Below are 10013 nucleotides of genomic sequence, written 5' to 3'. Positions count from 1 at the left end.
AAGCAGCTTGAGGCATTGGAAAGAGAAACCCCATCCTGACTTGCTATGTGGCCTATCCTCTCCTCTATAAATTAAAAGCAGTCCAGCTGTTTGTTATATTACATGCTAAGAACATACACAGAGCTCTTGTAATGTACCTAGCCCTGTACTTTCCTGGTTCAAGTAACTACCCCACCAAGGACAGAAATGTAGCCAACCATTGCAAGGGACAGAGGCTTCAGTCAAAACTAGGCCAGCCACAGGAAGGATGCGAATAGAGGCCACACGTGTGGAAATATCCAACCTGTGAAAGGAAGACAAGGGAACTAACTTGATGAGCACCTACTCCATCCTGGCTACTTGGCATTCATTACCTCATATAATCATCACAACTCCATGTGGCAATGGCTGATCATCTCAAGTTGTAAACTGAAGAAACTGAGACTCAAGGTAACTCCCCAAATGCCTAGGAAGTGAAAACCCCAGTATGTGAAATGGATCAACCACAAAGCCCACACTCTTGCCACTCTGTCACACAGACTGTGTCTGAAATGAGACAGGAAAACACCTCTCACTCCACCTCCCACCCAACCAAAGTATCTCACCCACCCAGCTGCCTGAACTTCTACCATTAATGCATCACCTCTCCAGGGCTAAAGCCTCTCTCTCTGTGGGCTCCACAGTGGGGAAAGTGGGACATTAAGTAGGAGGCAGAGGCAGGAAGTGAGCACAAGGTCTTTTATGAGGCATCAAATATACATTCTTATATACAAGGAGGGAAAAAGACAATGCCTGAACCCCAGCTCCTCTCCACACAGCCCCTCCCACCACCACCCTCCCCAACCCCCAAGCCCCAGGGTTCCTGGCCCTTTGTACAGCCAGGGTCTGTCTGTCTGTACTGCAGCCAATAGTGGAGAGAGGAGAGGGAGGCAGGAGCTGAGGAAGGAGCTGGATGTGCAGGGCAAGAAGAGGAGCTGGGGCTTGTAAAAAATATATTTATAATAAATAAACAGGGCTGCAAAAGGGCTGGAGAGGCAGCAGAGATTTTGACGGACAGAAGGACTCAGGCATTCTGGCTCCCATCCCCGGCTCTGATGGCTTCAATCTCTGCCTCAGGAAGGACATCTTGGGCTCAGGATGGCCCTCTGGGAGCCTCTCCCCCCGGGGCTGCTGCTGTGCTGCTGGGTGCCCTGCCCCAGCGAGGTGTGTGTGGGCAATATCTGTAAAGTGCATTGTCTTCAGTGATAGGTGGGCGAGGTGGAAGGGAATAGGGGGGCATGCAATATGGGTGAGGGAGGGCAGTGCCCTTCTCATCCCAGACCTGAGCCCCCCCCAAACCTGTCTGGACTTTGATCAGGATAAGAACATTGCAGGGCGAGGCAAGTTCCTGAAGCTGAAGAGGTCTGGGCCAGGGCCTACTGGAGAGAGGGCATAAACTGGCTCGAGAGAGGAAGCATTGCCCCATGTGGGGCCAGCACAAGCGGGGTCCCACCCACTAAGTGCTTTGACATCTGTGTCCTCTGGCAGGCAGAAAGACACATGGAGATGTGTGGCCGGGCCCTGAGGTCAGAGAGAGGGCCAAGCCAGGTGAGGTTTGGCCAAAACTGTACAGAGCTCTCTCCTAGCCCCACACGGCCAGAGGAGCTCTGGGGAAGCCTTCACCCCTACAGCTCCAGATGCCTGCCCTTCTCCACCAGCCAGAGCTGCAAGGGACCTCACATTGATCTGGAGGTCTGAGGCCCCTGAGCTAGACCTCCAGGGAAATGGGGAGAAAGGGAAAGGAGGACAGGAAAAAGAGGATGAGGGTCTCTGAAAGGCCCTCACCACTTCCCAGCACTAGAACGTCCTTAAGTCAAGGCTGCAAGTGGTAAGGGCCCTTGAATCTGGAAGGAAACCCCATGGCAAATGCTGGGGGTTGAAGGAGTTCTGAGGCAGGGAGGAAGTGGAGAGGAGGACATTGCTATGTATATTTTTTAAAAACTGAGGAAGACAGAGGGGCAAGGTCCCCTCTCCTGTAGATTCCCCAGACCTTTCGGTTCCCCAGCTGGCTTGCTTCCATTCATCAGACCACGGTGCTGATCCGGCTTGGCTTGGCCTTGGGGTTTGCACTGGGTGGGTTGGCTGTGCCAGAGGGCCCAGAGGCGTGCAGCGGGCCATGGGGGGAGGTGGGCGGCAGGGGCGAGTGCGGGGTGTGGGGTGAGGGTGGGGGCAGGGGTGGGTAGGAGGGGTGGGGTGGGATGGGTGAGTGTGGTGACAATGGTGACTGGGGGTGGTGGGGGTGGGAGTAGGAGCCCCCTGGTGGCCGGGACCCAGGGCCCCCTGCTGCGCCTGTTGCTGGCATCATCTGTGGGTGGTGACTGAAGATGAAGTGCTTGGGGCCCTGTTTGTGGGCTGGAGGGTGCTGGGGGGCAGGACTGTACAGGGGCAATGGCGATGTGGGCTGGTGCAGGGGGTGGCGACCATGTGGAGCAAACTGAGGGTGTCCCCCAGCCCCCCTTCTGGGAGCCCTTCCTGGCCGGCCCAAGGTATAGTGCTGGGGCCCCGGGAACGGACCATGGGCATGGAAGTGACGATGTGGTCCCACAGGGGGGGCTGAGGCGGGTGGTGGCGGAATGGAGCCCAACTGGGGCAGGGGCGGGGGTTGCTGAGGAGGTGGGGGTAGAGGGGGTTGCTGGGGTGGCAGGTAGGGTGGTGGGGCTGGTCCAGGTCCTTGGCAATATTGGGCATGCAGGGCCTGGAGCTTGGATTGCCCATCAGGCAACACCCCCAGGCCACCATGGCTGTGACCATGGTGGTGGTGGTGGTGGTGGTGGTGGGTGGAAGAAGCAGATGAAGAGGAGGCAGAGGCCTGGCCTGTTGGCGGTGGTGGCATCTGAAAGGGCCCTTTGCCCCGCTTGCTTCCAAATAGGGAGCCCAGGAAGGATGAGGAGTTGGAGACTGGCCTCTGGCTCTTGTACTCCTCTGGCGGCGGGGGTGGGGGTGGAGGTGGCATCCTCTGGTGAGGGCGTGGACTGCTAATAACAGACCCCTGGAAGGGGGGAGGGGGGAAGTCAGGCCAGTCTAGACACCTTAAACCCCCAACCCTAAATTCCATCCCTGTCGCTGAGGGCTGGAGCAGGGGAGACAGGAACCCCCAAATGATAATGAAAACCAAACAGCAGTCCTGTGCTGGTACATGAAGCTCCCCAGTTGGCAAAGCTCTGCCGTCACATCCACTATCTCAGCTGAGCCCCAGTGGGCAGAGGAAGAATTAGTAGGACCTCTTCCTCACGCCCCTTTGCAGGCCAGGAAAACATTAGGCCCAGAGAGGCAGAGTGACTCGCTCAGGATCAAAGAGCAGGACTTGGAGGTGAGAGCTTCTTGCGGCCCAAGTCCAAGGGGATCCCTACTCAGAGTTGGCCCTGGGGTTGAGAGGGGGCATGGGAAAGTGGAAGACAGACTGAGAGACAGGCAGAGTGAGGACAGACAGAGCTGAGGACAGATGGAGAGAGTGGTTGGCTGGGAGAGGCAGCCACACGGTTCCTAGCAGGGAAGACAGGGAAGCAATAGGTCCCCTCCTCCTCTGGGGCTCCATGGCCGGGGCAGGGCTCATGCAGAGGACAAGTGGGGCAGGAGCTGGCACTTACTTCGATGGTGCTGTCCAGCGATCCCACGCTGTTACGCCGCCCCCGCTTCCCTGCACCCACAAGCAAGGAGCCCAGCGTCAGAGCAGCAACCCCCCGCTCCCCACCCTGCTGGGCTCCAGAGCTGGGGACCAGGCCTGGGCCCCTCCCGGGGACAGACACCCTATTATCCCTTTCCCCCGTTGAAGAGGGGGAGGTGGGGAGGAGGAGAGGTGGAACAGGAAGAGAGAGGAGGGAAAGATGGAGAAGAAGGAGAGGCAGTACAGGAAAGACAGAAGAGGGAAAAGAGGAGAGGTGGAGTAGTGAGGGAGGGGCTGAGACTGTGGTCCCACTTTACATTCCCTGGCCCATATCCTGGGCTCCACTTGTTCTGACCTGGCTACCAGGCCCCCTGCAGCACAGTACCCAGGGCTCTTGGTGAAGGCAGGGTGCGTGTGTGTAGCAGGTGGAGGGAAGGCTGGCGGCCAGTGATAAGAGGCTAAGAAGACATCCGGTCTCACATCTCCCCATCCAGGGTAGGGGTCCCAAAGACTTACCTGCATCAGAGAGGTCACGGAGGGAACTGCTGAGTGCACCCCGTTTGAGCCCATCGCCTGCCCCATAAGTGTCCTCCAGGCTACTGCGAGCCAGTGTCCCATTCACTGAGTCCTTTGCTCCTCCAGGCTGGGAGGTGTTAGGCCGCATCATACCCTTCTGCTTCTCCAGCTCCGCTGGGTGGCAGTGGGGGAGACAGGGAGCAAAGGTCAGGAACAGGGGTGAGATCCAGCCCTCCACAGGCCCTTTATTTTCCCTCCCTATAACCTGCAGGTCTCCCATTTTACCCCATGGATGGCCAGCATGTGTTCCCCTTAAATGCAGTTCCATCTCTGAAGCCCCCTCAGTGCCCAGTCCCTGTCTCACACCACCTCCTCCTGCTCTGTTTTCCCTTCCTCCCTCTCAACTTTCCTGCTCTTTTCCCTTCCTTTCACCCCTTGTATTCCCCCCACCCTCCTCTGCCCTCTTGCAGTCAGGTTTCCCAAAATACCATTGAGCTTCAAAAAAGAGCTTCATGGCAGATGGCTCACAGTCAGGACAGGAAGGCCCTTCTAGCCTATACTGAAGGGCAATCTTTCTAGAGTCTTCTCTGTTCTTAAGTACCTCACTCCAGAGCACAGGAGCTCCTGGAAGGGCAGCCCAGAAAACTGAGAAGAATGTAATCCTCTATTATGTGTCAGTTAGTATGCTGATCACTACACATACACGATCCTTCTCGGTCCACAGTACTAACATCATTCGCATTGTGCAGAGGAAGAAACTGAGAACTTGAGAAGTCATAGAGCTTGCCCAACATCATATAGCTAGAAATGGTGGAGCTGACATTCTAGAAGTACATCTGCCTGATTCCAGAGTTCTGGCTCTTCCAGCCTCCTTTTATTTCCACCTTTTCACAGAGCTCATGGAACTTCTTGTCTAATTGCTTGTCTGGTATGCTAACTTCTTGCTCTGTATTTCCCCAGGGTCTCCGAGAATATGGTGAACTGAAACTTCTGACCCTGCCTTGCTGAGGAGTGGAGTAGACTCTGGGTCTGAGAAGGCCTCACCAAGGAGCTGTCTACTGCCTGTCTCTCTCTCTGTCTCTCTCTCTCTCTCTCTGTCTCTCTCTCTCTCTCTTCCCCCTCCTCCCAGTCCCCCTCCCCCACCTCTTCCTCCTCCTGCTTCTTCTTGCTGCCCCTTTCTCTTTAATACCATGTTACTTAACTGTGACTGCTTAGCATGGGGAAGAGAAAACTTGGAGGGCATCAGGAAGAATGGGATGTAATCACTACTGTCCACTATGTAAAATCAAAATGACTTGGTATAGCCCTGGGGGCTGGGAGGCTAGGTTGCTGGGGCTCAACCTGGGAACTGACACGAGGTGGGAGAAGGGGAGAGAGCAGGACAGGGAATGATATTTGCCAAACATCTAGGATGTAGTAGAACACTTTGGATACCTTGTTTAATCTCCAAACTCTCTGAAAGAGATTTCATTATTCCAATTGCATATAGGAAAATACTGGGGCTTAGGCAACTCTACCTAGTTTATCCAGATAACAAGCAACATACTTGGAATCTGAAACTCCACTCCTACCTCTTATACCCTGATTCTTCTCCCTTCTGCCTTTCAATAGAAGGAAAAGTTGGCACACTATAGGAGGATAAGCATGGGAGCCATGGCATAGACTCTTAGGGCTTGGACAATAATCTGAGACTGAGAGGTAATGAGCCTCTTGTCACTGAAGGTATTCAAGCAGAGACTGAAGGGTTCCTGGAATGAGGGTAGGAAGGTTGGACAAGCCACCTCTCAACCTTGAGATTCTCAAAAGACAGGATTCTGGGTGTCTGCGAGGCACTGTAGCAGGAGAGGGTGATGGAGACATGGCTGAGCTACTCACACTCCACACGGTACTTCTCCATCTCTTGCACCTCAGCAATGGACTCACGAAGGTCAGATGTGAAGCGCAGCCGGTCCTGGAGGCTGGGGGCATTGAAGATGATGAGGACTTTTCGCTCCCCACCAGGTACTGCAGACAGCAATTTGATCCCAAACTGGTAATCTATGGGCAAAGGGAGGGGACAAGAGAGGTTGGGTCTTCTGTCAGGATTAAAGCAAGGTGGCTAGGTTGGGAAATTGTTTCTCAGGTTTTTGTGGGTTTTGTTGTTCTGTTTCTTGTGAGACCATCTTTTAATGTTACCCAGGCGCAAGTGATCCTCCTGCCTCAGCCTTCTGAATGCTGGGACTACAGGTGTGTGCCACTAGGCCCAGCTTGGAAATGATTTCTCTATGTCAAACTCCGACATGCCTTTTCTCTGCTCAAGCATCTTCAGCAGCTCCTCATTGCTCTCAAACTCCTGGTAGTTGTGGTCTTTTACGTCTTTATACTCCAAGATATAAAGACAAACTGAATTCTGCATTGTTTTCTGGAAATTGTTTCCTTTGTGCCTCTACTCACAGTGATTCTGCTGTCCCAAATGCCACTCAACCATGCTCCTCCCGGTTCAGTCCTTCAGAGTACAGCATGATCACCAACCCTTCAGCCCACCAGTTCACACACTGTGATTCCCTACTCCGAGGGCTGGACCCGAGTCACACTACACCCTTGCCTGCTCTTCATCCTAGGACCAAGTAGGTACTTTGGAGACCTTAGCCCAGTTATAAAGGATCCCAAACCTGGAGGTTGGTATGGATGAAGGATGAGCATGGGGGCCGTGGCATGGACTCTTGAAATGTTGGGGTCCAAGAAGGGACTCACATGAATTCTGGAAGAGCTGCATGTGCATTTCCACCAGGGGAAAGGACTGACGGAAGCTGTACGTCACCAAGATCTTCTTCTTCTGGAAAATTTTGGTGACCTTTGGCAGGGGTGGGAAAAAGACAAGAGGCAGAGTTTGGGGTGGGGAATTTCCATGTGGCAACTATTTCTGATAACCACCCTATCCTCCCACTCCTACTAACAGACATATACATATAAACACACATTCCCACAAGCAGGAGAGAACTGAAGCTTGAGGAACAGAAAGAAAAATATGGGAGAAAATACAAGTTTCTGATGTGACGATACACAACAAACATTTGCAACTTTTACAGGAACTAACTGAAGGCTGCTCCCTCCAGGAAGCCTATTCTAACACCTCACACACAGATTTTTGTTTTGCTTTGCCTTTTTGTGATACTGGGGATTGATCTCAGAGTCTCTGCTCTGAGCTATATCCCCAACCCTTTTTTATTTTTTGGAACTGGGGCTCGAACTCAGGACCTTGCGCTTGTGAGGCAGGCGCGGTGCCACTGAGCTAAATCCCCAGCCCAACTCTTTTTTATTTTGAGACAAGGTCTTGCTAAGTTATCCAGGCTAGCCCCAAACTTTCAATCTTCCTGCCTCAGCTTCCAGAGTAGCTGGGATTCCAGGTGTGCACCAGCACTCCTGGCTCACACAAATTTTTGTTTCCTTTTTCTGAGCTGCCACAGTGCTGGGTCAGGCTTTAATGGTAGTCCTCTAGTGAGTGAGCACCCCCTGCTGACCTGGAGGGCAGGAATCTGGTTTTCAGGTCCTTTTGCCCAGCTAGCCTCTACCCTCCAGGGCCAGCATATAACAGGAATATCTGCCCTGCCTATAAGAAGGGTTAACAAGTCTTTCTCTTAAGACCCAAGATCTTTACTGAGTATTTGGGGACGCTGGACTCTCCCCTAACATAGGTTCAGACAGTCTGAAAGTGGCTTTTTTTTCTTCTTTTTTTTGCTATGCTGGGGATGGAACCAAGGGCTCCATGCACGTTAAGCAAGTACTCTACCACTGAGCTGCACCTTCATTGCCCATAAGTGTATTTTAAAAGCAACTTTTTTTCCTGGTGTGGTGGTGCACACCTGTAATCTCAGCCACTGGGGAGGCCGAGGAAGGAGGATTGCAAGTTGCAAATTTGAGGCCAGCCTGGGCAATTTAGTGAGACCCTGTCTCAAAATAAAATCTTAAAAAGGGCTGGACACGTAGCTCAGCAGTAGAGTGTTTACTTAGCATGTATGAGGCCCTAGGTTCAACCCCCAGTCAGTCCCCCCGCCACAAGCAACGACTGTTTTGATTTCAGCGTGGTTATAGGGCAGTGATACAAAGCATCTCTTTTGGTTCTTTGGACTGTGAGCTCCCTTGGAACAGGAACTGAGTGTGATTCATCTCAGGGTATCTAGCAGCTAGCATGGACTGGGACACACACACAGGTGTCACTACATGAGGGGGGTCTAACATTGACTCAACACCTGTGTGGGGCAGGCATGCCTCCAGGTAAGGCTATTCCACATATGACCTCTTATTTCATTCTCATGGCAACCCTAGGAGATATGAGTTAGCCCCATTTCACACAGCAGGAAATTAAGGCTCAGAGAAAGTATTAGAGGTGCTTTGTCTAAAACAATGATTCTCAACTGGGGGCAATTTTGCTCCCAGAGGACACTGAGCACTGTCTGGAGAAGATCCACTCATATATATTCTCTCTCTCTCTCTCTCTCTCTCTCTCTCTCTCTCTCTCTCTCTCTCTCTCTCTCTCTCTCTCTCTCTCCCTCCCTCTCTCTCTCTCGCTCTACTTCCCTCCCTCCCTCTCTCTCCTGCCTCCCTCCTTCCCTCCCTCCTCTCTCTCTCTCTCTTCCTCCTTCTCTCCCCTTCTCCCCTGTTCTGTTTTTTACTTTTTTCTGGAGAACACAGTTTTGGTTGAAGGGGTGCTACTGACATCTAAAAAGTAGAGATCAAGGTCTTGCTAAATATCCTACAATGCATAAGACAGCCTCCCCTCAAGAATTATCTGTTTCCAAATGTCAATAAGGCTGAGAAAGATAAACCCTGATCTCAAGGAGAGAAGGCCAAGGTGAGTCAAGATCACTGTCCTCATATTTCTGAAGAGCTATCTTGGAGCAAAGGTAGAACACTTACTTTTGTGAGCCCCATGGGTCAAATGACGATTGTTGGAGGAAACCTACAGGGGCACTGACAGAGCTGCCTGATGGGCAACTGGCTGCCTTGGAGGAGGCCAGCTTTCTGTCTCTGCAGTCAGATAGGCTAGCTAGGATGCTGTTTCCTCCCCAAGAGATGCTGAAAGTCCCCTCTGACCTATAGTCCTACAAGTTCCATCTCTAAAAGATGAACATCTCTGTGCTGGTGATGAGTTTGGTTTTAAGAATCACTTCCAGCATCAGGACCACTCCAAGGATTCAGACTGACTCCAGGTCACAGGCTCACCTCTTCCCACCCAACCCTTAAGGTTACTGAGGTGGACAGACTGCCTACCACTTTACAGATTGCAGGTCTGCATATCCCCTGGCCCTCCCGTTCTCTGCCCTTGTGTGGCTTTAAGAGCCTCCAAATGGACCCATGAGGAAAAGGAGGGGCAGGAAAGGATTGTGCCTTGCCAGAGACCATGCAGGGCACAGCAGACTGCGTCACCTGCCGCTCCACACACCAATGTCCACGTGGTTCACTGCAGACCCAGCAACTAGGCTGGCCATCTTCCCTCCCATCTCCTCCCACACAGTGCCCATACCACGAGGAGATCATTGAAGAGGAAGACCTCCCGCTGATGCAGCCCTAGCCTCTGGGGGCGGTTTGGATCTGGCACCTCATAGAGCTGGCAACAGCAAACCAGTCGGCGGTGAGGAAGAGACAGGACCTGGACAGGAATGAGAAACAGGTGTTAGCAAGGCCAGCCAATCAGCTTCAGCCCCCCGGCACTTTCAGATTCCACCACAAGAGGAAGTGTGCTCATGATACATATGCATCACTCTGACACAGAGTATAAGCAACTAAGGCTGAAGCTTTTTGCCACCTTACTTTTGTCCCTGTAGCACCCTCTGTCTGTAATGCCTTTCTTGCCAAGCTCCCCATGGCTGCCTTTTACCCATCCTTCAAATCCCAA

The 10013-nt window shown here is 52.6% G+C and overlaps 1 protein-coding gene across 7 annotated transcripts in view; it reads right to left on the bottom strand.

The window, feature by feature from the left end:
- Positions 1-702: 702 nt before the first annotated feature.
- Positions 703-10013, bottom strand: part of Iqsec2 (IQ motif and Sec7 domain ArfGEF 2) — a 123718-nt gene continuing 114407 nt past the window's right edge. For all 7 annotated transcript variants that reach the window (XM_087189649.1, XM_013068778.3, XM_004873507.4 and 4 more), the window contains 6 exons: positions 9642-9767; positions 6872-6971; positions 6014-6175; positions 4139-4312; positions 3606-3655; positions 703-3007 (listed from right to left, as the gene is read on the bottom strand). In XM_087189649.1, coding sequence (XP_087045775.1) covers positions 2042-3007; positions 3606-3655; positions 4139-4312; positions 6014-6175; positions 6872-6971; positions 9642-9767 — 1578 coding nt within the window. In that variant the 3' untranslated portion in view covers positions 703-2041. The remainder of the gene's footprint in view (positions 3008-3605; positions 3656-4138; positions 4313-6013; positions 6176-6871; positions 6972-9641; positions 9768-10013) is intronic.

This window comes from Heterocephalus glaber, unplaced genomic scaffold (genome assembly GCF_053883595.1).
Source record: "Heterocephalus glaber isolate CG9 unplaced genomic scaffold, H.glaber_assembly_v1.0 deba00001545, whole genome shotgun sequence".
Lineage (NCBI taxonomy): Eukaryota > Metazoa > Chordata > Mammalia > Rodentia > Bathyergidae > Heterocephalus > Heterocephalus glaber.
This window is presented reverse-complemented; position numbering and strand designations above follow the sequence as displayed.